The sequence below is a fragment of the Anolis carolinensis genome, chromosome 1 (assembly GCF_035594765.1).
Source record: "Anolis carolinensis isolate JA03-04 chromosome 1, rAnoCar3.1.pri, whole genome shotgun sequence".
Classification (NCBI taxonomy): Eukaryota; Metazoa; Chordata; class Lepidosauria; order Squamata; family Dactyloidae; genus Anolis; species Anolis carolinensis.
Genome location: NC_085841.1, coordinates 240,043,781 through 240,070,174, shown reverse-complemented (window position 1 = coordinate 240,070,174; position 26,394 = coordinate 240,043,781). Strand labels below are relative to the sequence as shown.

General features: G+C 43.4%; 1 protein-coding gene across 5 annotated transcripts; it reads left to right on the top strand.

Moving 5' to 3' along the window:
* The first annotated feature begins 10,993 nt into the window (after positions 1–10,993).
* Positions 10,994–25,475, top strand: LOC100561012 (dnaJ homolog subfamily B member 2). 5 transcript variants are annotated; one of them, XM_062967257.1, is made up of 9 exons: positions 11,101–11,133; positions 13,267–13,360; positions 14,679–14,788; positions 15,874–15,933; positions 17,904–18,020; positions 20,830–20,931; positions 22,100–22,202; positions 23,376–23,446; positions 24,874–25,475. In XM_062967257.1, the coding sequence occupies exons 2-9, from the start codon at positions 13,296–13,298 to the stop codon at positions 25,416–25,418; spliced, it is 1,173 nt and encodes a 390-aa protein (XP_062823327.1). In that variant the 5' UTR covers positions 11,101–11,133; positions 13,267–13,295; the 3' UTR covers positions 25,419–25,475. The 5 variants fall into 5 exon arrangements, with proteins under 5 accessions (XP_062823328.1, XP_062823327.1, XP_003215032.2 ...); XM_003214984.4 differs by lacking the exon at positions 11,101–11,133 and adding an exon at positions 12,001–12,091; XM_062967256.1 differs by lacking the exon at positions 11,101–11,133 and adding an exon at positions 12,101–12,123.
* The last annotated feature ends 919 nt before the right edge of the window (positions 25,476–26,394 follow it).

The window sequence follows — 26,394 nt, the reverse complement described above, 5'->3', positions numbered from 1 at the left end:
GCTGAGGCTAATAGCAGGAACTCACCCCGCTCCCCGGATTTGAATCGCCGACCTTTTGGTCAGCAAATTCATCAGCTCAGTGGTTTAATCCGCTGCAAGACTGGGGGCTCATCCTTGCTGAGTTTGGGAAAGCCACTGGCCATTCTGGACAGGGGTACTGATAGCTGAAGTTTCAGAAAGTAACTTTTCCAAACTCTACATCATTACCTGGTTCCTTCTAATTTCCTTGTCATTTTAAAACACTTGCCACTTAGTTTGAACCTATCCCTTTGGCACACACTGTTTACCCTAACAGTTTCTGCTGTGTACATTGATGGTTCCCATGTCTTTAAATATGACAGTCTGAGCCCAAATGGGAAGAAATGCTTACATTAAGAGTGAATTCAGCTGGATCAAAACAAGTGCCTGCCTTCCCTCCCTCCCTCCCTCCCTCCCTCCCGCCTTTCCTTCCTTCCTTCCTTCCTTCCTTCCTTCCTTCCTTCCTTCCTTCCTTCCTTCCTTCCTTCCTTCCTTCCTTCCTTCCAAGTGACTAACCAGATGCCTTCAGCAAGCCCAAAAGCAAGATATGAATAGACCTCCTGTGACCCCTACCCCCCATTTAATTGAGATTAGAAGTCTTCTACTAGTTTTGACATGAATTGGGTTGTTTTGCTTGTCTAAGGCTGGATCTACATTGCCGTATCATACAGTTTCAGAATTCAGATTAACTGCATTGAACTCGATTATATGAATCTACACTGTCATATAATCCAGTTCAAGGAAGTTAATCTGCATTCTGAAAGCACACTGCATGGCATTGAAGGACAAGGGAAGACTCATGGGAAGAAGAAGAGGTGCAGAAGCACCTTAAATTTACAGCAGAGATAGGGAGACATAGGGGGAAAACACTTCAGATAACTTTAACCCTATTACTGCTGCCCACAGTGAGGCATTCTTCATCCTTTAATGCAGTGGTTCTCAATCTGTGGGTTTCCAGATGTTTTGGCCTTCAACTCCCAGAAATCCTAACAGCTGGTAAACTGTCTGGGATTTCTGGGAATTGTAGGCCAAAACACCTGGGGACCCACAGGTTGAGAACCACTGCTTTAATGGCAAGAGTTATCGCATTTCCAATAGTTGCAACCTTTTATCCCCAAGAGTGTGAGCGATGCCAGATGCTGTAAAAATATGTCTGTATTAGGGATGTACAATTCAGGTAAACTTGCCGTTTTTGGTGTCTGATTTTTGGGTGCCCCCGTTCTGTTTTTTCAGAAACTGCTCAAATTCAGGAGGGGCAAATACTTTTTATTGATCTGTCAGCCAGAAGTTCTGTTTTTGCTCGGGGAATATCCGGCTCATTGGCGGCAATGGAGAACTTCCGAGGCCCCCCTTTTTGTCATTTTTAGGGCTATCGGGATGAAAAGGGTCACACTTGGAGGACACATTACAGCTGCAAGCCCACTAAGTTTCAGAACATTTGCATCATCCACTGACTTTTAGGAAATTCTTAAAGTTTTTAGAAATAAAATCACATTTACAAAAAAACCTCAAAAGGTACCCCTTGGCATTTCTCCACAGTGACAGTATAGGAGCAACAGCAGGGCATCATTCCTGTCAACTGTCATAAAGACCCACACATTGCACAACTTATAGGAATTTTAAAAAGTTTTTTTTTTACTAATGAAAAGAAATTATGTTCCTAAGCTTTTGCATTTCTACATGGTTGTCAAGCCAAGTGAACTGGGGTAGGAGTACACACAAGCCAGGAGGCAGGGCAGGGGAATAAATGAGTCAGTCAAAGAGGTGAATGAGAAGAAGAAAGGGCTATTTTGTTTTAAAAAATTAAATATTTTTTTGTGGGGGAAGGAAGGTGCAGAAGAAAGAAGATAGATAGGGTTGAGGAGGGATTGAATTCTCCCTGTGGGGACTCAAGGGAGTCAGGCTAATCCCCTCCCTTCACTAACCCCCCCCCCCTACAAAGGTAAAAATATTTACCCTCCCAACACTCCCCAAAAATGCCCTTTCACAGCCCCCCTCAAACGCACGCCCAACCTCACTTCCCTAGTGAAATAATAAAAAGAGGGACTGAAAGGTATGAAACTAATAAAATTTAATAAAATTGTCAAAGGAAAAGATTGGAATTGAGTCCAAAAACAATCCTAAGCAGTGACTGATCTGAGATAGAACATGGAGCTAGCTAGCAGATGATCTCTCTCTCTCAGAAGCCAGGACGCCACAGGAAAATGGAGGAGTTTGCTCAGGTATATATAGACTACCTTGGCGAAAAGACACGTGATCTGCTTTCTTACTCTGATTAGCTCAGGCAAGGCTAAGAGGGAACCTCATCCCATGCACAGGTGCTGCCATAGGTAAAGGTAAAGGTTTCCCCTGACGTTAAGTCCAGTCATGTCTGACTCTGGGGGTTGGTGCTCATCTCCATTTCTAAGCTGAAGAGCCAGCGTTGTCCGTAGGTCATGTGGCCGGCATGACTGCATGGAGCGCCGTTACCTTCCCGCCAGAGCGGTACCTATTGATCTACTCACATTGGCATGTTTTTGAACTGCTAGATTGGCAGAAGCTGGAGCAACAGCGGGCGCTCACTCCGCTCCCGAGATTTAAACCTGGGACCTTTCGGTCTGCAAGTTTAGCAGCTCAGTGCTTTAACACACTTCGCCACTGGGGTTCGGCACTCCCAAAAGCAACCAAAATCAGTCATTTTTGGCAGCCACATGATCTGTTTCGACTGAATCAATCCAAACCCTGCCGCCGCCCATTCCATTTGGTTTTCAAAAAAGCTGGATTTCCCAGATCCCGTTCTGAAAAATGGCACTGTGCTCACCCCTAGTCTGTACATGCTCACACAGTTCCTCATCAAACATATATCTCAGGCTTCACAAACAAACTGGGAGTTAATGCTCAATAAAAGCAATAAATGTTTCAAAGCTCTCTGAGGCACATAGTACAACAATATCAAGGATTCCAAGAAACACTGAATGTGTTGAGTTAGGCCCATGCTACTTAGCAGGAGAGTTTGTGAGTCCTCAGGTGTGTCTACACTTGGAATTAATGCAGTTTGACATCACTTTAATTGCCATGGCTCAATGTTATGCAGCCATGGGAGTTGTAGTATTACAAAGTCTGTAGCCTTCTCTGCCAAAGAGTATTGGTGCTTCACCAAACTGCAACTCCCAGGTTACTAAAGCATTGAGTCATGGTGAAGTGAAGTGGTGTCAAACTGTATTAATTCTATAGTGTAGATGCACCCCTTGTTAGCATCATGGCAAAATTTTAACAGCTGCTCAGTGGTATAGAAAGAATTGATTTGTATTAATGGCTTTGTTTTACCCCCCCCCCCCCCCCTCTTCCATTAGCTTGGCATCTGAGGTTGGCAATAGATATGAAGGCTGAGGACTGAATGGGGATTTCCCCCCTTTGTTATTAACCCACTTACATAATTCTCATAGCCACAGGGAAAAAGACTGGTGATCAAACACATTGATTTTCTTTTTGTTTATATAATCCTTTTAACTCCATCTTCCATTGGTTTTGCTTGCTGGTGTCGGCGGATGCACACCAGGGGTCCCATAGCCACCCATGGTTAACTTCCATAGAGTTAGTTTGCTCTGGGGCCCAATTCTTTATTGGGCTCTGAGTGAATTCTGGATGCCATCAGCAAAAAGGCTGAAATGCTTCTCTGATGTATACCATCTGTTGCACCATTTACCATCAATAAAGCCTATAGCAGTCATATACAGTCCCCGAGTTATAAACTTTACAAACCACTCATAGTTAAAAATGGGGTGAGACAACAAGAAGTGAGAGAAATCTACCAATTGGAAGAAAAATTCACTCCTGAAAGAGTTATCATGAGGAAAGGGGGTCTCCAGTGAAGTTTTACTACCAATCCTTGTTTCCACAACAGGCCTTTTTTTTTCTTTCCAAAATCCAATTATCACAGAAACAGAAAGTAAGGTGAAATCTTCTGAACAGAGGCACAAACAGCAAAACCCTTCCCTAGCTATCCAAAGCTTTATATATTTGTGGCTGGAGTTACACATTAAAATGTGCCTGTTTTGACTTACCAATACAACTTAAGAACAAACCTATAGAAGCTATCTTGTTCATAACTTGGGGACTGCCTGTATGTCAATGTCCACAAAGTCTTGAAGAAGCCTAGAGCTAACGCCAGTTCCAGAACATTACACTTCTTAACTTTGTATAAACAGCCCTTCTCTAAATATTTACCTGCCTATTTTCTTAGTAGCTTGCCCAAACCTTCGATGTGGCAAACTCGGCTTGTTATTTTCATATATCATGATATTTGGATATGTCTTTTCTACTAACTACTAAAATGTTTGGAGAATTTCAGCTTCAAAGGAAATTCTGTCTGTGCCTGTGAAGTCAAGAGAGCCTTCTTTAACATTGGCTGGCCTAGGACAAGCACACCAATATTCACATGACCACAAGTATTTTGTTGCTGTATCAGTGGTACAGCTGACCTATTGAACCTGTATTCAGCCCTAGTGGGAAGAGGATAAGTACACATTTAGGAAATACACAAATGGTATAGTACAGCAGACATGAGCACTCGAGTTGTGCACAGAATTCGCTTCTACCGTTTCATTTGTTTAGTTTCTTTGGGAACGTGAAACAGGATAGAATCATAGAATCATAGAATCACTAGCTGTGCCCGGCCACGCGTTGCTGTGGCGAAGTCTGGTGGTCTGGGAAATAAAGTATTGAGGAATTGGTGGTAGTTAAGGGCAAGGGTAAAGGTTTCCCCTGACATTAAGTCCAGTCATGTCTGACTCTGGAGGTTGGTGCTCATCTCCATTTCTAAGCCGAAGAGCCGGCGTTGTCCGTAGACTCCTCCAAGGTCATGTGGGATGACTACATGGAGCGGTGTTACCTTCCCGCCAGAGCAGTACCTATTGATGCACTCACATTTGCATGTTTTCGAACTTCTGGGTTGGCAGAAGCTGGAGCTAACAGTGGGGGCTCTCTCCGCTCCCCCAATTCAAACCTGTGGCCTTTCAGTCCAGAAGTTTAGCAGCTCAGCGCTTTAACACGCTGCACCATCAGGGGATATTATTTCCTAAAGGTTGTGAATATACAAAATTTTTGATTGTTTTTGTCTGTTGGAGGCAAGTATGAATGCTGGAATGAGGAAAAATGATTAGCATGTAATGGCCTTGTAGCTTTAAAGCCTGGCTGTTTCCTCCCTGAGTGAATTTTTTGTTGGGAGGTGTTAGCTGGCCCTGATTGTTTCCCGTGTGGAATTCCCTTGTTTTCAGAGAGGTGTTGTTTGCGATATTTTATGTGCTTCTACTGTCTGTGGTCCTGAGAAAACAGAGGAATTGCCAGACTTTGATGATGGGAATACTTTGTTGGGAGGTGTTAGCTGGCCCTGATTGTTTCTTGTCTGGAATTCCCTTGTTTTCAGAGTGGTGTTGTTTGTGATATTTTATGTGCTTCTAGTGTCTGTGGGCGTCAGAAAAGAGGATTTGCCAGACTTTGATGATGGGAATACTTTGTTGGGAGGTGTTAGCTGGCCCTGATTGTTTCTTGTCTGGAATTCCCTTGTTTTCAGAGTGGTGTTGTTTGTGATATTTTATGTGCTTCTAGTGTCTGTGGGCGTCAGAAAAGAGGATTTGCCAGACTTTGATGATGGGAATACTTTGTTGGGAGGTGTTAGCTGGCCCTGATTGTTTCCTGTCTGGAATTCCCTTGTTTTCAGAGTGGTGTTGTTTGTGATATTTTATGTGCTTCTAGTGTCTGTGGGCGTCAGAGAACAGAGGATTTGGCAGACTTTGGTGATGGGTATACTTTGTTGGGAGGTGTTAGCTGGCCCTGATTGTTTCCTGTGTCGAATTTCCCTGTTTTCAGAGTGTTGTTCTTTATTGAGTGTTCTGATTTTAGAGATTATATTGTTGTGCATTATTGTACCACAGTAATTATTTCATCTTACAATAGAATCTCAGTTATCCAACATTTGGTAATGCAATGTTCTGGATTATCCAACGTAGTGTGCGTTTTAGTAGTCAATTTTTTTGTAGTCAGTGTTTTAAATTGTGATACTTTTTCTGTCAAATTTGTTGTATAACATGATGTTTTGGTGGCTAATTTGTATAACGATTACCTAATTTGATGTTTAATTGGGTTTTCCTGAATCTGTTCTTATTATCCAAGAGATTCAGTTATGCAATGTTGTGCAGGGATGTTTATGTTGGATAAGTGAGATTCTACTGTATATTTATAATTTTGTAAGGAAGGCGTTTGCGTCATCCCCGGGCACTGGAAAAGGGTAAATAAATAAGAGAAGAGGAGAAGAAGGCGCTCTGTACCTGCTCAGGGGCCAGGCGGGAGGCGTGGTGGGGTAAGGTCTGCCCTTCTCCTTTGCCCCTCCATCCCGGCCCTCCCTCTCCTACCGAAGGCGGCGCCGGTGTGGTGGTGGGTTGGCAGGCCTGGTAGGCCAGGGAAGAGCGGGCTCCGGTGGAGGCGCAGGCCCGGGGCGTAGCGGCTTCCTCCCCACCTCGCGCTTCCCGGTGCCGGCCTCCATGTTCTTCCCGCGGAGGAGGAGGAGGATAGGAGGAGGCCTGAGCAGCGGCGAGGAGGAGGAGGGGGAGAACGGGGCCGGGAAGGCGGGCGATGGGGCGCTCATCCGCCGCTGCAGGGCCGAGAGGAAGGAAAAGGGGTGGGAAAGGAACCTCCACACACACAGAGAGAGGCAGGACTCGCTTTCCCAAGCGCCTCAAGCGGAGGTAACATTGTTGGCGCGAAACACCGGGAAGGTACTGAGGGAGGGGGAAAGTAGCCTTTTTTGTTTCCCAGGCGAGATGTGAGGCCAGGGGCGGGCCAGCATAGGCCCTCCGGGTGTTTTGGAGTGGAACTCCCAATTCGAGGATGGGGAGCTCAGCCTCGTGAGGCGGAGATGTGCCTTCTCCTGGCGAGTCTCTGGCTTCGGCGGTGGAGGCGGCGATAGAGGGGGAGGGAGGGGGGACGGTTTTGTGTGTGCACGCGCACGCGGGGGAAGAGTTGGGAGGATTGTGTTTGTGCGCATGCGCACATCGCCTGTTGTGTTTTTTTGGTGTTGTGATTGTGTTTTTTGTTTGTTTGTGTTGTATCTTACTGGAGGCGGGGATGATGGATTGCGTTGCCAATTTTCGAGTTTGGGGGGGCTGTAGATTTGTTGTTTTGTCCATCGCCGTGATGCCATCACTCTTTTATATATATAGATAGAATAGTAGAGTTGGAAGAGACCTCATGGGCCATCCAGTCCAACCCCCTGCTAAGAAGCAGGAAATCGCATTCAAAGCATCCCCGACAGATGGCCATCCAGCCTCTGTTTAAAAGCCTCCAAAGAAGGAGCCTCTACCACGGCCCGGGGGAGAGAGTTCCACTGTCGAACAGCTGTCACAGTGAGGAAGTTCTTCCTGATGTTCAGGTGGAATCTCCTTTCCTGTAGTTTGAAGCCATTGTTCCGTGTCCTAGTCTGCAGGGCTGCAGAAAACAAGCTTGCTCCCTCCTCCCTATGACTTCCCCTCACATATTTGTACATGGCTATCATGTCTCCTCTCAGCCTTCTCTTCTGCAGGCTAAACATGCCCAGGTCTTTAAGCCGCTCCTCATAGGGCTTGTTCTCCAGACCCTTAGGGGCAACCCTCCAGGATGCCCCTTTCCGCATGAACATCAGCTCAACATGAAAGCAAACGAGTTGATCCCGGCTCCAAACCTGCTTTTGTCTGCAGCTGAGTGGGAAAGAGAGTGCACGTGTCGTGTGCAGGCCCAGAAAGTGCGTGCACCCTCCCACTACCTGCAGGCAAGCACCAGTCACTCTAGAGTAAGAGGCGCTCAGCTGCTGGTACTGGCGGGCATGCGTGCTTTCCAGGCCTGCACGCCACACACAGACTTTATTTCCAAGGAGAGTGCATGTGTGGCATGGCGTGCAGGCCCAGAAAGCACATGCGCCTACCAGTATGCACAGCCAAGCACTTCTTACTCTAGAGTAAGTGGCGCTTGGCTGTAATAATAATAATAATAAATAAAACTTTATTTATACCCCGCCACCATCTCCCCAATGGGGACTCGGGGCGGCTAACATGGGGCCATGCCCAGAGCAATACAACATAATAAAATATAAAAACAACATATCATAACACCATTTAAAATACAATAAATAATAATAAACAGAACATCAAGAAATCAAAAAAAACAACAACAAAAAACAATAAAACAAGGGCAGGCCGCTTGAACACAGAGATAAAACCCGGAGTGAGAGGGACAGAGAAGTACTCCACTATGGGCAGGGATATTTGGAAGGGGTAATCTAGAGGATAGATGTTCGGAGGGGAGTAATACGGAGATATATGACAGAAATTACTCACCAAAAGCACAACGGAAGAGCCATGTTTTCAATTCTCTCCTAAAAGCTAACAGAGTGGGAGCTTGCCTTATTTCAGTAGGTAGTGAGTTCCACAGTTGGGGGGCCACAGCAGAGAAGGCCCTCTCCCTTGTACTTACAAGGCGAGCCTGGGATATAGGCAATGGTGATAACAGGGCCTCCCCGGATGATCGCAAGGAACGGGCAGGTTTATGGAAGGAGATACGGTCACGGAGGTACTCCACTATGGAGTACTGTAGTCGCTAAGGCGTGCCTGCACACCACACCACACACACATTCTCTTTGGAAAGAGAGTGCACGTTTGGTGTGCACGCCACGCCACACATGCAGCCTCTTTGGAAAGAGAATGCGTGTGTGGCATGGCTTGCAGACCCAATGCCTGCAGCCGAGAGCCTCTTACTCTAGAGTAAGAGGAGCTTGGCTGCAGGCAATGTAGGCATGCATGCTTTCCGGGCCTGCATGCCATGCCACACACACACTCTCCTTGGAAAGATGGTATGTGTGTGTGTGTGTGTGTAGAGTGGCATGCAGGCAGGCCCAGAAAGCGTGCACACCTGCCAGTGCCTGCAATCGAGCACCTCCTCCTTCTTATAGCAGGTAAGAAGCCTCCTTAAAGTACATTCTAGGAAGGGCAGCCTGGGTGGGAAGCCTCCCCCCCCCCCATAATGGTCTGATAGAAAACTGATCTTTCGGGGCCCCAAACAGAAAACGGATATCTGCTCTCCCAATTTCAGGAGGCTCTCAAAAAACAGATTGGGGCCACCACTGAAACCAGGATACGAAACGGGTCAAGGTTTACCGCAAATGCACAATCCTAATGAGCATAGTTCCCTTGGAAACTTCACCAAAGCTTTTGAGAAGTCTCCTGAACTAGTAAAACTTTGCCTGTGGCTTTGACAGCAGGCTGTCCAGCATCCAAGGCCTGGCTGAACAGAGAGAGGTTTATCACCAGAGGGGCATCTACCAAATGATACATTGGCCCTGGCAGTTATGAATGCAATGAGAGGGGTCAGATAGGTGTGACTTGCATTAGCAGCGGGATTAACTACACCAGGGAAATCACAGATCACAAAAAGCACCTCCCATACAGAAGTGGACAGGTATGTTAACCATTCTGTAGGAGATCTATGTTAATTATGATTTTACTAAATTACAGCCTGTCTCAAGCTTCCTTTATAGCACAGTACCTATTCATTACATGACATGTATCACCTACCAACAACTATATCTACACCTTGGCTTGAGAAAGTTCATGGATTCCTTTTCCCAAGAGGAGGAAAGAGGATGGAGTCCCTTCTGGCTTCTTCGTTTATTTCATGATGAACTTTTGCAAGCACAAACAAGAATCACCTGTTAGATTGCTGTCCAATGCCATTTGTCCACAACTCAGAAAAGCAGATTTTGGTAGCCGCCAACAATCGGGATTCTTTTAAAAAATAGTTTCATAGATATACTCACAAGGAAAGTCCAAGAAATCCCTTGTGTGCATTTTAATAATCTGCAAAGTAGATGTCTTTTTTCAATTATTTGTGAATGAAATTCCTCAGCCACTATGTTCTGATGTATACATCAAGTACAGTCGTTGGTTTGAAAAACCTACATCAGGGTGGGCCAGAAAGGATATCTTCTGACTAAAAAGCACATTTCCTTAGTTCTCGATATAAGGATATAGGTATTAATTCCCAATGGTGAGAACATGATACAAGCCGTCCCTGAGTTACAAACATCCGACTTACAAATGACTCATAGTTAAGATCAGGGTGCTACAACAAGAAGTGAGAGAAATTTACCCATTGAAAGGAAAATTTACTCCTGGAAGACTTATCATGGGGAAAAGGTGTCTTCACTGAAGCTTTATCACCAATCTTTGTTTCCAGTTTTTAAAAAAATCTTATTATCACAAGGAGGAGCCCCCAGTGATGTAGCGGGTTATATCACTGAGCTATTGAATTTGCTGACCAAAAGGTCAGTGGTTCAAATCTGGGGAGGGGTGAGCTCTTGCTGTTAGCCCCAGCTTCTGCCAACCTAGCAGTTTGAAAACATGCAAATGTGAGTAGATCAATAGGTACCGCTCTGGTGGGAAGGTAACATCGCTCCATGCAGTCATGCCGGCCACATGACCTTGGAGGAGTCTACGGACAGCGCTAGCTCTTCAGCTTAGAAATGGAGATGAGCACCAATCCCCAGTGTCGGACACGACTGGTCTTTATGATAAGTGAAAATCTGCGAAGCAGGGACGCTATATTTATTTTAATATTTATACATTATTTTAGTATTTATTTTAAGTCTATTTTAAGTCTTTATCAACCAATCGTGTGTTAATAAATCGCCTCCTTCTCCTCCTGTTGCCGCTTGGGCTCCTTTTCTCTCCTTCGGCTACTCCTTCCTCCTTTCCTTAGGCTGTAAATTGTAATTTTTTATGATTTATAATAGTCTTTAAGAGTTTATTGAAAAATCGCAAAACAGCGAATCTGCAAAAATTGAACCACGAAGTAGTGAGGGAACACTGTACTCATAACATTATTGCATGACTTTGCACAGCTGTGCAGTTTCCTATTGTGTTGTTGCCGTGTGCCTTCAAGTCATTCAGAACTTATGTTAACCCTATCATGGTGAAATGGCAGACAAAGGTTTGAGGCAATGAGACAAAGAGAGTTCCGGTGGCTGTAGAAAAATGACTTTTATTCTCAATGGCCAGTGAGAATACAGCAATAAGAAAAAGGAGACCTTCTCCTGTCATCAGGAAAGCGAAGGTAAGGAACAAAGAATCACAGGTTCTTATATACCCTTTTCCCTCCATCTACTGCGTCACACAGGTATTATCAATCACCAATTAGTGTCAAAAAAAGTCTTACTGGGCACTTAACTAAAAGCTATCTTGGCATTTTCCTAAAATATAGACTACTTTCAAGACCCCTGACCCTCCATTAGCCTTCTCTTTGGAATCCCCATCTCATCCATTAGGGGTTCTCATTAATTAAGGAGAATCCCCTTATCTTAGCTGTCAGAGACCTATTAGCACTCCCCTCATGGCGCCAGGTCTTATCTTGACATCCCAAAAAGCCTTAATTTGTCTCTTGTCCATTAGCTTATCTATTCTTGTTGACACTTAACATACGTCTCTGGCACTCGAGTGAACTTTGGTCTGCTATGGGTAGACAGTTATTTTGCTGAGCAGAGTGTATTTTTAAGGCTAGCACACAATCTGCTGGTGATTACATATTTTTCTATTTCTATTTTTTTTAACATGATTACATTCAGTATATAGTTTCCAATACAAGTATTATGTTTTCCCAATACACCTTCATCAATGGTTTTAATGATGAGTGTGACTTGCCCAAGTGGTCACCCAGTAGGTTTTCATGGCCAAGATGGTATTCGAACTCTGTTCTCCATAGTCATAGCCATGTCAATATCATATATTCCATACAATGTAATACCTATACCAGAGGTGAGTCCTGAAATGTAGGCTCAAGCTTCTACATCTGCTTCCCCTGCTTAGAACCTCCTTCTCCCAATTTCTTAACTTCTCCTGTTAATTTCATCTTTGCCATGGCCAGAAGCTTTCAGCCTCGCCCCCCTGACATCACAATCTGCAGAAGCTTGCCATTGGCTGCAATATATGCTCATCCAGGGAAAAAGATGATGAAGACCTCCTACTGTCCTTTCCTATGCTCAAAACAACAACAGGCCAAAACCAAGGCAGGACAGGTATGAAGAGTCATTGACAATGATCCTACAATGTAAACAAAAACATTCTCTTGCATTATTTTTGTTTTGAAGGACAGGGCACAGAGAAGTTCCATTTTATGCTGTAATTCCAAAAATGCCCCAGCTAGCATAGTCATTGGCCATGTGAAAGAGGGGATTTGGGGAGCTAAAAGTCCTGAGTTTTTCTGAAGCATTAAATGAATGCTGAACTTCAGAGTAGGAAGATCAACAGTTAGAGCAGAAGAAATCCAAAGCATAAATCTCCAGACATGCAGATAGAACTAGAGATATGTTCTAGAATGATCAGAGACTTACTTTTATTTCATTTCATTTACTTAATTTTGTATCTGCAGTCTGATAGATAAATATTAGTGACTAGCTTGAGATTTTAAATCAATTACACATGCCCCTAAACACTATTCTATCAGGCCTATTTCTACATATATTGACATGGAAAGAAATCTAATTGATTTAAATCTAATTTACTTCGGAACTCTCTCTCTCTCTCTCTCTCTCTCTCTCTATCTATCTATCTATCTATATATATACTTAGAATCAATGCCTTTGAATTCCTAGTAATGTGACAGGATTTGAAGTTGGTATTATACCATATTGTTGCTCTAAAAATGTCAATGCTACTGTAATTAGATCTCCAAAATGCAGTGTCATATATATATTAGTTTTGCCTCGTCCATTGTTTTAGGCAGACATACCAATGCAGGACAGCCTGAATGAGCACTATGGGGAAAGCAATTAAAACAGAGGAGGAGGGATAAATATGGGCAGGAGAGATTTCTGTTAGTACTATGCAGCACTGATGGAGACTGATTCAAGCAGATGAAAATCGTTACATTTGGAACAGTGTCTACAGATGTAAAACCAGTGAGCTCACCAACAGTTCAGGCATTCCTGAAACATAACCACGTGGGGTCTGAAAAGCTGGGAGGAGAGATGTTCTACTCCCTCTGAAATTTCTCTTCTGCACATCTACCTCCAATGACTTTTGACAGTTTGCATTTGGAACCCACACATGTGTTTGCATGTGGTGTGTGTGTTATTTCTGGAACAAGCTTCCAGATACTGTTAGCTTGGGTTTTTTTTTTTTTTGGTGAGAACTGATAGAGTGGGCAGGTCGTGCATGTTATTGTCACTCCGTCATTTCTTTTGCTTTACAGCTGGCCTCTACCCAAAATAAAACAGCACCATGGTTGACTATTACCAAGCACTGGACATCCCACAAACAGCCTCTTCAAATGACATTAAGAAAGCGTAAGTTGTCTTCTATTAGAGGTCACTTTCTTAACAATCATTAGTATCATTGTTTGTACCATGGGTCGTATAACTTTAGAAGCCCAGTATGTCATATGAGTTTGAGCACTGGACTATGACTCTGGAGAACAGGGTTCAAATTCTAGTTGGCCATGGAAGCTCACTGGGTGACCTTGGACAAGTTACACACATTAAGCCTCAGAAAACCCCAGGATAGGATTGCCCTGGGGGTCACCTTAACTCAGAAACAACAACAAACAAATATAACATTGAGCCAGATTTCTTCAATGTGATACTTTCCAGATATGTTTGCATTACAACTCCAGTCACCGCAACTATGGCAAATTGTCATCCAGAACCGGGTTGCAGAAATCTAAGTTAAGCATTCTTTGCTTTTCTCACTGCCTCTTTGGGAGGGCTAAATGAAATAAAAATAATCAATACTTTTTTCCTGCTTTGACTTGAGAAGTTCAACTATATGTAAAAGACAAGCCTGCATTCTAATAGTAACAATTTACATACAGTTAGTGACACCAAATGCCTATTTCATGCTTATAAAAATACTTGGAAAGTTGGAGGCTATAATTATTTTAATAATATGTAACAAAGTTCTGAAAGCAGTCAGTAGCCCAGGTTCTGAGATCAGGGATCTCACTTTTGATATTTGAGATCCGAGTTGAGACCTTCAGTTACAATTGCTGTAAAGAGGCAGGGCCAGTACTACTATTAGGCCAAGTGGATGATGCCGAATGAGGATCAGACTGACTGTGTATGGCGCACAATCCCTGGAATTCTGTTGGGTTGAGAAAACTCATTCAATCAATTGATGAGCAGCGAGTCAACAGATAGATAATTCCAATTGATTCTATGAGTCCACTGTAGTCAAGACTTGTAACTGTGGTCAATGCCAGCTTGTTCTTTCTCCCTGGTAGAAAACCACCTCCTCTAGGAAATGTATCTTCCATAGACTGGAAGGATGAATTAGCATATGTTAGGTGAGGGTTCAACCTGTGGTACTGATCTTTCCTGCAGTCTCTAAGACAGTGGTTCTCAACCTGTGGATCCCCAGATGTTTTGACCTCCAGCTCCCAGAAATCCTAACAGCTGGTAAACTGGCTCGGATGTCTGGGAGTTGTAGGCCAAAATACCTGGGGACCCACATGAGAACCACTGCCCTATGATGATCGACTGTCCACATGTATAGTGGTGGAGGTTGTCCCATAGCCAAATTAGGAAATTCTAATTTATCTGAATTATAAGCCCTACAGACAGCTCTTCCTCACCTTCTATCTTTTTCTCTCTGCCTGGAATGTTGCAGGTACAGAAAAAATGCACTGAAATGGCATCCAGATAAAAACCCAGGAAACAAGGAATATGCTGAGAAGAAGTTCAAGGAGATAGCAGAAGCATACGAAGTGTTATCGGACAGTAAGCGGCCAACCCCCCTAGACTATTTCCCTTGTTGCCACACATTTCATTGAGGTCTTTAAGTTCCCAAAGATTGCTCCTGTAGACTTGCTGTCTGCCCACTGATTTCTCGTAGAAGCATTCCCTGTAATTTCTCATGCTTCTTCTTGAGATGCAGCTGGCTCTGTATTCTCAGTCCTTGTATGTCATGGAAGCAAAAGTTTGGCCTAATTACAGTCTATCCCACATGAGTTACTGTGAAATAATTACCCTGTTCACCTGAAATTACCTAGCCACTTATTCTTTTTCACCTCCTGAAAAAAAAACCCTGAGAAATGAGCCTAGGGGTATTTCTACAAGTCCATCTTTTCTGCCACTGAATGCTTTTTTTGCCATGGCCTTGGGGTATCAGTGCTAGAGGCGATGGGATGTCTCCATCGTATTGCAGAACCTTTACTAGTTTCTAGTAAAACATGCATGTATTTTAAAAATGCATTGATCCCAACTTCTTCCTTCTTTCACGAAGCCAGGGCTCTGCCAGTACGCAGGCAGAGGTGAACCAAAACAAACACCCAGCTTTTGTCAAACTATTTAATTAAAGCAGCACTTACTGTCTGGCTGTTTTCATAGTCCAAATGTAAAACAAAGATGGCACTCAGCCACAGAATATTAAAAAAAAGACTGATCTCAAACGCTGATGCAGGTTCAGGAGAACACCGTAGTCAAAAGGTCCAGTCCAGTCAAATGCCGAGAGTTCAATGATTAAAGTCTAAGGATCAAGAGTCTATACTGTTGTCAATAGCCAGTCCAGAGTTCAGGAGACAGGTCAGGATACCGAAAACCCAGAAACCTGAGGGAAAAACCAGCAGCATCCAATACTTTTCTCCCAAAAGTTAAGTCTCCAGACCAGCTCCTTATATCCAGTAAAACTCAGCAGCAACCTACCTCTTGCATGCCTTCACCCTCAATTGCTTTCACCTGTAACTCTTACTTACAGTTATTCAGCCCTTTAGAACTAAGAATTATATTAACTACTTCCATCACCAACTGTTAGACCCGACACTACCAACTGCGGAACATGATACATGACACTTTCTCTCTTCCAGATTATAAGCGAGATCTTTATGACCTCTATGGGAGTGACGGGCTTATGGATCTGAGCATAGGTAAGTGCCCTGCCCCTTGGCGATTCAAAGGAGGCGATTCAAAGTGGGGAGGGTGCTCTCCTAGTAAACCTGTATGTCAATTTTCACTGTAGGAGCCCTCGACAGCGCAGTGGATTAAACCCTTGTGCCGGTAGGGCTGATGACTTCAAGGTTGGGTTGCTGACCTGATTTTCTGATTCAAATCCAACCCGGAGAGAGCGCAAATGAGCTCCCTCTGGCAGCTCCAGCTCCATGTGGGGACATGAGATAAGCCTCCCACATGGATGGTAAAAACATCAAAACATCCTGGTGTCCTCTGGGCAAAGTCCTTGCAGATGGCCAATTCTCTCACACCAAAACCAACTTGCAGTTTCTCAAGTTGCTCCTGACATGAAAAAAGAAGTTTTCACTGTGCTCCTACTTATAGTTTCCCCGAATTGTCCTCCTTTGTGGTTAAGGCATTTCCTGCTATCTTGCCACTCTGGATTTAAGCAGAGACCTTTTCCTAATAGAGTATACATTTTATTGTAAGAAATTTTGATTATTTCAAACATAATCCAAGAAATTTTCCAGAAGAAGAGTGGGGAAGCACTGTAGCTGTTCTTATCTGTGGCAACAAAAATAGCAAACAGTCTCATGGCATTTTAAAGATTATTTTATCTGATGCAAGGAGTATTCTCTAAGTTGGCCAATCATTCCACAAATGCTTAGGTGGGTGGAAGATCTTGATAACTGAGACAAGAATGACCCATGATTTGAGCAAGGAAGGATGTGAACTAAGGTCTATGTGCAAGGTTCTTGGAAGAATGGAATTAAGTAATTTAAATGTTTTAATGCTTGTATAATGTATTTTTATTGATTATTGTTAATGGTTTTTAATGTGTTGTTGATTTTTATTAATTTTGTTGGCATTGAATTTTGCCGGTTGTTGTAAGCTGCCTTGAGTCCCCTCGGGTGAGAAAGGTGGGGTAAAAATGTTGTAAATAAATAAGTGTGTGTGTGTGTGTGTGTCCTTCCTTGTTCAGAACATGTGTGCAATGAGAGTTGTAGGACAAATGCAATTAGATAGAAATGGTACTCATTACTTAAGTCATTGATTCTCAACTTGTGGGTCCTCAGATGTTTTGTCCTACAACTCCCAGAAATCCCAACAGCTGGTAAACTGACTGGGATTTCTGGGAGTTGTAGGCCAAAACACCTGGGGACCCACAGGTTGAGAACCACTGACTTAAACATTGGCCATTAAGAAACAGCAGTTGGGTGGTAATACAAACATTCTTGTTCTGATGAGCTGATTAAAGCATAAGATTTCTTTAAAATGCATATTTAAGATAGATATAGATAGATGCTCTTTTAGAACTTACACAACTACAATTGTCAATGGCCACTGTCATGCAATGATTTCAGTTCTTCCCATATTTCAATTTCCTCTCACCAAACTGAGTACAATTCCCCAGCATCTGTTCACTCATCTGCCCAGACCCATCCATAATGAACTGCCAAACAAAGCATTCTTTTCATTAACTGGACTACTGTCCAGAAAAGCATAGATCAAATAGCATTTTTTAGTCTTTAAAGTACCACAATACATTATTTTGCTGCTGGTATGGATGATGGAGCCCCCGGTGGCACAGCGGATTAAATTGCTTAGCTGCTAAACTTGCTGACCAAAAGGTCGGTGGTTTGAATCCGAGGAGTGGGGTGAGCACCCACTGTTAGCCCCAGCTTCTGCCAACCTAGCAGTTCGAAAACTTGTAAATTTGAGTAGATCAATAGGTACCGCTCCGGCGGGAAGGAAACAATGCTCCATGCAGTCATGCCGGCCACATGATCTTGGAGGAATCTATGGACAATGCTGGCTCTTCGGCTTAGAAATGGAGATGAGCACCAACCTCCAGAGTTGCACACGACTAGACTTAATGTCATAAAAAAGTTACCTTTACTTATGGATGATAATGTCAGTGACATGTGCCTGATTTGGTTTCTGCAAGGAACTGGCCTTTATCCGAGCTCAGCGGGGACTCCTGATTTCATGTTCACCTTTCGGGATGCGGATGAAGTCTTCAAAGAATTTTTTGAAGGACAAGACCCATTTATTGAACTGTGGGGTACGTGCAACTAGTACAAGAGGAAGAAATCACAGTAAATCTTAAAAGCTGCTTTATTAATGCTGCAAATGGAGCTCAGTGCTGTCCACTCTCATTGGCAGCCCTTCTGAAGTTTCAGGCAGAAAGACTTTTCCCTGCCTACTGTCTGAGGCCCTTTTGCTTAACCTGGGGATGACAGAGCAGGTATGGGAAAACTTTGGCCCTCCAGGTGTTTTGGACTTCAACTCCCACTGGCTGAAGGGGCAAAGGAAGGAGCCTGAGGCTGTTAGGAATGATGGGAGTTGAAGTCCAAAACACCTGGAGGGCCAAAGTTTGCCCATGCCTGTTCCAAAGACTAAACTTGTGAAGCAGCTTACACTCTTCTCTTTGTACATATTACCTTTCCCACAAAAACTAAGAATTATAGTGTACCGGTAATTTAATTTATTAATTAACAGAAGCTTTTTGTTCATGGAGGCTAAGACAAAATAATTAGCACCCAATATGCACTTTTCATTTTAGAGAATTAATTCACCAGATTAAAAGGGTCTGGTTCTAGTATAAAAAGGGGCTAATTGTAGAACAACTAAATAACCTAAGTAAAGCAAAAGGTACAACATAGAAACATAATGGAAAAGCCCATCTGCTTATTGACATGTTCAGGCTGCAACTTACATCAACATAGCATGACCATTGTGTAGCTCCCTTCTCCCTCCATTAGACACCTTGTGTACACTGCTGAAAGGAAGCCTTCACATATACTACTGTTCCCACAAAGGGCTCCATCCCACATGGAAACCTCTATGCACACAGCTATATGCCCAAGAGTTCTTTCCTAAACACCGATGTTGAATGGGCATGGATGGGAGGGCAGTAGTCACTAAAATTTGTGATGTTGTGGTCTCACTCTCTACTTGCTATTTAAGTTCACCTGGATGCCTCAAGAGGTCTATAGAGTTCAGAGATTTTCAAAAACTGAAGTACAGGTGGTTAGATCCGTAGAAGCAACTAAGCTTCCCCATGTTCTGAGCTCAGACCAGGCCTTCCATCAACTCATCTGACTCTCACTCTCTATCACTTAGAGCAGTGGTTCTCAACCTGTGCATCCCCAGCTATTTTTGACTTCAACTCCCAGAAATCCTGACAGCTGGTAAACTGGCTGGGATTTCTGGGAGTTGTAGGCCAAAACACCTGGGGACCCACAGGTTGGGAACCACTGACATAGGCTTCACTAATGTATATTCCTTATTACTCCCTTGAAATAAAAAACTTGTTCTTTGTTTTACAGCCAATACAATATGCCCCCATTATCCATGGGGGTCTATATCCAGTTTTGCTTATGACTGGGGAAAAAAATCTCCCATCCCCCCTGAAGTGTTTGTGAGACTTTCTAGGTCCTTCAGTATGTTCCTGCCCCAAATATTGTTAAAATACAGAGTTCAGTATTATTCAAGGGGCATGAGGAAATGGGATGGTCTTGGAACATATCTCTTGTGGATACGGGGGCTGTACTGTATATGCTATGTCCGAAAGTAATCTTATTGACTGTTACAGCAATTAAGAATCTCATGCTATAGGTAAGAAACAGAAGATTAAATCTTGTTATGCCATCGAACTCTTTGCATAAACCAAACATGTGTTCTCTGAACATGCCGATCATTCTCTCAAAATATCACAAGGCAAAACTAGGAAATATTACTTTTTGGATAGCAGTTCTTACTATCCCTTAGCCCTGCATGACCAGGCTGCTTGGAGGATTCTGGGAGCTGTAGTCCAAAAAGCAACATCCCCACATTCTGGCACATTGATAGGGGAGATTAGTAAAGAGAATTTCAGGATGTCTTCTGATTTGTTTGGCTGCTGTTATGTGGCCATCGTAGTGCTTCCTAAGAAGGTTTGGCAGAACCAGGCATTTCCATGAAACCAAATACAATTGTTAGTAATCTATGGAACAGAGAAGGACTTTCAAACCTTCAGTGTGATCAAACTCATTTCTGCAAATGGAATAATCCAACAGGTGGGATGCAAAAAATGTCAGATGATCCAGGAAGCACCAGGTGGTCAAAAGTCTTGCTCATTGATTGGGGGAAGAGAGTATTTTGGATTCGGCCTTCCAGCTATGGGATCACTTCAGAGCAATTCATAAATAACAATAACAATAAACACAACAACACTTTATTTGTACTCCACCCTATCTCACCAAGGGGATTCAGGTTAATGTATGTGAATACTTCAGGGCTCAAGACTGCTGAATATTGATAATTAGCCCCATGTCTCTTTAAACAGCCTTGGCCTTGTATTAGTATCCTTTTACAGACTGTGTATAGGGCAGTGGCTTTCAACCTGTAGGTTCCCAGATGTTTTGGCCTTCAACTCCCAGAAATCCTAACAGCTGGTAAACTGGGATTTCTGGGAGTTCTAGGACAAAACACCTGGGGACTCACAGGTTGAGAACCACTGGTCTAGGGACAACTTCTTATCCCAGGACCCACCGTGGGCTGTCCTTGTATTCCTGTTCAGTTTTGCAATGTGCAATCTGCTCCCATGATAACAGGGGCCTTACTGTGGGAACAAGAGGGTGGTTCTAGGACTCCTTGGTGGTACACCTCTGTCTAATAGAGGTACTTGATTTGAAATAGTATTATCCATTGCCAGGAGATTATATTATAGAGAATATTGCCTTGGAATAGTTTAGCTGCAGACTTGTATATTTCTGAAGCGGTGTGATGTTTACTGTAATAAACATCCACATTGAATTATAATGGGTATTGCTATGTGAATAGAGATCATTGCCAAAATCCAATGTAGCCATCTTCTCCTTCCATCCCAGATGAGTTCCCCCCATTTACAGATGTACAAGGAGGAACGTCCCAGTGGACTAACCCAGCTGAAGGGACATATTCTTATTGCTCCTATTCTCCAGGCCAGACTGGTAAGACTAATCACTTACTGAAGGTACATTATTGCCAGTTTTTCAAGCACTTGATTGTGGGCCTTTCCAGATGTTATCCTCTGCATTTTTCAAATAATAATAATAATTTATATACCGCCCTATCTCCCCAAGAGGACTCAGAGCGGTTTCCAATGCAAAACATTCAATGGCCAAAAGGATACCATACAACAAAATGAAACATAATAAAACAAATAGGATTTTCCAAATGCTATTTTATTCATGTTGCCTGCTTCCTTTTCTCAAAGCCCTGATTCCACCAACTCTCTGCTTTTCAAATGATTATGGAGCCTTCTTACTTACTTACCAACTTACTTAGGCGATCCCTCATTGTCCAAGTATGATGGCCCTCCAAGTGTAGCGTCTTCGCGGTGGATACGTAGGTGACTGTGGAGTCCTATTCTTGACTCAAATGTTTTTCTACAGTGAGGGAATCTGTTTCCAGGTGGAAGGTGATCCCAGTCAGGGTTGGCTTGACGTGCCTTCCTCTTGGCACATTTCTCCCTTTCGCCCTCCATTCATGCATCTTCAGATTCCACAGCACTGCTGGTCACAACTGACCTCCAGTTAGAGCGCTCGAGGGCCAGGGCTTCCCAGTTCTCAGTGTCTATGGCACAAATGTTGACGTTAGCTTTAAGCCCATCTTTAAATCTCTTTTCCTGTCCACCAGCATTCTGTTTTCCTTGTTACTATACCCTCCAATTGTCCCAACGTAGTAAAAACAGATCAATTAATCTGTTGCCGAACTTTCTAACCTGTGTTTAAAATGACCCAGATTTTCTCTTCTCCTCTAATATTCTCTCTTCATCCTTTGCTTACTTCAGTTGCTGCAAATGAAGTTGAAAAGTTTGCATTTAATTAGACCAATAATGGGGCAAGGAGAGATGGGGGCAGAATTTTTCCTTTCCCTGTAGATTCAAAAGAAAAACAAACTACTAGTCTCTCCAAGTTGTGTGTTCTTCCTCATGAATAATTTTGTCATCTCTACCATACTCTGACCATGTCCTAGTTTTCATTTGTAAAATGTTGAAGAATATAATGTATACCATATTAATCATTTGGGAAAATCTCTTTTATCATTCTTGGCTTAATGGGGTTTACAGTGACCATGACCCCTCATCAGTGATATATTGCTGCTGCTTTTCCTTAGATTTCTACACTACCTTTGGCCCTGGTGCTGAATTGGGAATAGGCTTCCATTCCATCTCTACGTCTACAAAATACATAAATGGCAAGCGGATAACCACAAAAAGGTGAGGTGACAAGTGGAATTTCTGCTGTAGTAGAAGGGATTCATTAAAATGGGGGTCATGAGAAAGAACAGGGGAAAGTGAGGCTGAAGAAAGAGGATTGGAAAACAACACCCACCTGCCCATTATTACACAGATGGCAGGCATTGCATTTGAGCCTCTCATGTACCGCCACATGTTTTTGTGCATTCTGTCCCTTGTTAACCGCAATCACAAATGGTACAAATAATAGATGAAGACTCACAGGCATTTTGAGCCTCCTGTGTCCTGAACTACTTTTATAAATTGGAAATCCTTCTGAGAGTTTAACCTAAATGTACTTCCTAGCAAATTAAGACCATTATTTTTGGCCTGCTAACCCCTTTCTTCTCTTTTCTTTTTAAATATCTGAAAGCTGTCAGCTAGATTCAGCTTCCAAGAGAGCACTGGAAACAGAGATTTACCATTTGTCATGCAGAGTGCTCTCTTTTATGGCATGTCTTATTGGTCTTCCTATTCAGCTCAGCCCTTTATTGGGAAAGCTTTGAATGTCTCTGTTATAATATTAGCAAACCACCTCCTCTTTTTTTTATTACCTACAAAACGCATTCCTTCATTGATGCATTCCTGAGGAAGACTGAAAAATAACAACAACCAGCTCTGATGCTGCAGAGCACAGCTGAATAATTCTCTTTCCCTCATCAAATTGATCTAGGGCAGTGGTTCACAACCTGTGGGTCCAGGGATATCTTGGCCTTCAACTCCCAGAAATCCTAACAACTGGTAAACTGGCTGGGATTTCTGGGAGTTGAAGGCCAAAACACCTGGGGACTCAAAGGTTGAGAACCACTGGTCTAGGGACAACTTCTGAAATTTGGTCAACAGCCAGTTTTTTTTATTCCAGCACCCACTGTGGGCTGCCCTAATCCAAGAAATACATGAAAAATGATAGCTGGAATTTCACTTCTGTTTCTGGTTTCATTTTATTTTTAAAAGTTTCAGCAAGATTTATAAAGGAACCTTGTTTTATAACAAAAAAATGCTTCTGCCAGTGTTGGCAGTTCTTACCATCCTAGACAGATCCAGGGACTGCCGCAGTTGCTCACCCAGGTCTAGCGAAAGGAGATCAGGGAAGAATTCACCAAGAAATACCTATTGTGTCATTCAGTTCCTCCTACAGTTTGGGCTCTTTTGCAGGATTCTTGAGCATGGGCAGGAGAGGGTAGAGATCAATGAGGATGGAGAGCTCAAAGTGGCAGAAGAGCATGGTAAGATATTGAATCTGATGATTCCAAAGAAAAAATAATCCTGGGGAGAGGGGGGATGCCAAATCTAGAAAGTATATTGATATAATAATGTGTTCTGAAAAAATTATGAACTGCTGGAGAGTTCACTCTAGGATCAGTTGATCCTTGGAGGGAGATGAGTATCCTACGTCATGACTCACTGGAAGCTATACATAGCAACCTTTCCCCTCACTTAGGGTCCCAATTCCTCTTTGGGGCTGCAGGAGTGAGGGTTGGAGCATCACATATTCTCTCGATCATCAACACCATCCCACATTCTTAATGTACTTTAAGAATCCGGAGCACCTTAAGATCATGCCTACCTACCCACCCCATGCACAAATGCATAGATTAAGTACACAATCCCTCCATCAATTTCCATAATCTACATACACACTATCCATCTAGTCCTTGCATGAACAGACACACACTGCAGCCTGCTAGTCATGGCAGTATAGAAAGAGATAGGAAATTTGAAGGGGAATGCATAAAATAACACTGAATTTTGCATGCACTTGGAAGCCCCTGATGGTGCAGCAGGTTAAATCACTGAGCTGCAGAGCTTGCTGACTGAAAGGTTGGCGGTTCGAATCCAGAGAGCAGGGTGAGCTCCTGCTGTTAGCCCCAGCTTCTGCCAACTTAGCAGTTAGAAAACATGCAAATGTGAGTAGATCAAGAAGTACTGCTTCAGCAGGAAGGTAACAGCACTCAATGCAGTCATGCCTTCCACATGACCCTGGAGGCATCTATGGACAACGCCGGCTCTTCGGCTTAGAAATGGAGATAAGCACCAACCCCCAGAGTTGGACACGACTAGGGGAAAATTTTGCATGCACTTCCTAGGTTGCCTATCTATCTGAATTAGGCTATATAATTGGTAATCCACATCATATTGAGCCTCACTGATCGTCATCACACTGAAGCAATATGGTGTGTTTTCACTGCACCATATTGGCTCAAAAGAGATATTCTTTGAGCTCAGGACTTGTGGTGGTCGGGTGCTCCTTGCATCAATGTTACAAGCCCTGGTTAGAGAACAGGAGGCTTCTTCTTCCATGATGCTTCTATTCCCAGTGCTAAACAATCCCATTCTCTTACATTACAGAATAATGGCACTGTGGTTCTGTTTTAGCTGCCATGACTGTATCCTATGGTATCATGCTCAGAGATACTAGAGTTCCCTGACTGATCATTCTAAGTACTCTTCCCTAAACTACACATCCCAGATTTGTATACATATCTCTCTATACAGATTTGATTTTTGCAGGCTTTGCAGTGCAGCACTGGTCAAAACACAAGTTCATCTGCAGTTGTCCTGGGACTGGGCAATACAGCAGCAGGTGGGAAACAATGGGGACAGGCTGCTCCTTTTTGCTATTTCTCTCTCCTTCCCATCACACTTCTTTTAGATTTGCCGCATTCAGATTTCACCAACAACATGAAGTCCAAGGTGGAACCCATCCAGAAGGGGCAAACTGGGCCCCTGACTGTTCCAATGGACATCCGGAGTCTGCCACGGTCGCAAAGTGTCAGCTCCTCTTTTTCTTACCCTGAGAGTGAAGACAAGGAACTCCACCGGGCTATGGCCTGCAGCCTGTGTGAGATGGAGAGTGTGGGGAAGCGCTCCATAGCCTCCTATGGCTCCAGGAAGAGGCGAGGAAGCTCTCGGAGGACAAGCAAAATATCACAGAAAGCCATTGGTGGGGCAGGTGTGTCTGCCCCTTTGCCCATCCGAGCCCAAAGTCCGGGCGCAGGAGATAACATGAAGGAGAAAGAGAAGAAAGGCAAGCCGACAGAAGGGGTAAAGGCAGTAGATAACCAAATGGTGCTTAAAAGTCCACTTCCGCCTGGCACTGAGGATAATGACTCTGTCCTTTGGGACCTGCGGTACCTCTTTTCTGAAGCCATTCCTTCCCGCAGGGAGAGGGAATCGATCATGTGCACCATTCTCTAATCTCCACGACCCAAGAGGAAAGAGAGACCTACCTCCAGTAAAGTTCATAGTCCGGCTGCTCGTCTCCACAGTTGCATTATTTTGAGGGGAAGCTTTGCTTTGGTATTGGGAGATGCACTAATTCTCCAAGTGCTGGGACAGGACATGTGCACTTAATGGATATAGTGGACCAAGATGCCAAGAGCTTGGCTTTTCTGGGTGCAGATATTTGGAGGCTTTGGCTGGGGAAGGATGTCAAATCGGGAGAGAGTAGAGGTGATGAAGCAGTAGGGACCGTATACTAGTTGGAACTGTCTTTAGGGTTTTCCACTCCACACACATACAAAGAGAAGGAACGCCTTTCCAGAAAGTAAGAAAGTTAGAAACCATTGTGTTTATTATGACTGGAGACACTGTTCAGAGAAGGAGTGAAGAACATGTAGTCCTCCAGGTGTTGCTAGAGTGCAACTCCCAGCCACCACAATCAGCCTAGTTAATCATGAAGGATCATGGGAACTACAGTCCAATATCAGCTGCTCATTCCCCATTCTTCACTCATATTTATATGAATAACATGACATGTGCAGGCCCCAAAGCCCATATAGTGTAATTTCTTAAATAGAGGTAGCTTACCTACCCAACGTTTCTCTCCCTAATCAGGCCAGTCAAACAACAAGTGAGGTTACTGGATGTAAATAAAGACAGGCACCCTACCTCTTAAATTGTGTAGAAATGGGAAATTCAATAAGGAAATTGTTGATATTCTCTTTCACATGAATTGTTAAAATGTGAAGAATTATCCTGTTATGCATAGGACCACTAAGACTCAACAAAATGTGCTGCCATTTTTTCTCCACACATTGACAAAGAAAGAAAGAAAAAACCTCATGGGAGGAAGACAAATTATGTTTTGGGAGAAAATGCTATTTTAAAATGTTAAACAGTGCCAGTGGGTACTGCATAATTAAAAGGTTACTTGCTGTTCCTGGTGGCTTCC

Coding starts and splice junctions, on each gene's coding strand:
- LOC100561012 (XM_062967257.1), top strand. CDS start 13,296: ATGGTTGACTATTACCAAGCACTGGACATCCCACAAACAGCCTCTTCA. Junction 13,361..14,678: donor TCAAATGACATTAAGAAAGC/GTAAGTTGTCTT, acceptor GGAATGTTGCAG/GTACAGAAAAAATGCACTGA. Junction 14,789..15,873: donor ATACGAAGTGTTATCGGACA/GTAAGCGGCCAA, acceptor TCTCTCTTCCAG/ATTATAAGCGAGATCTTTAT.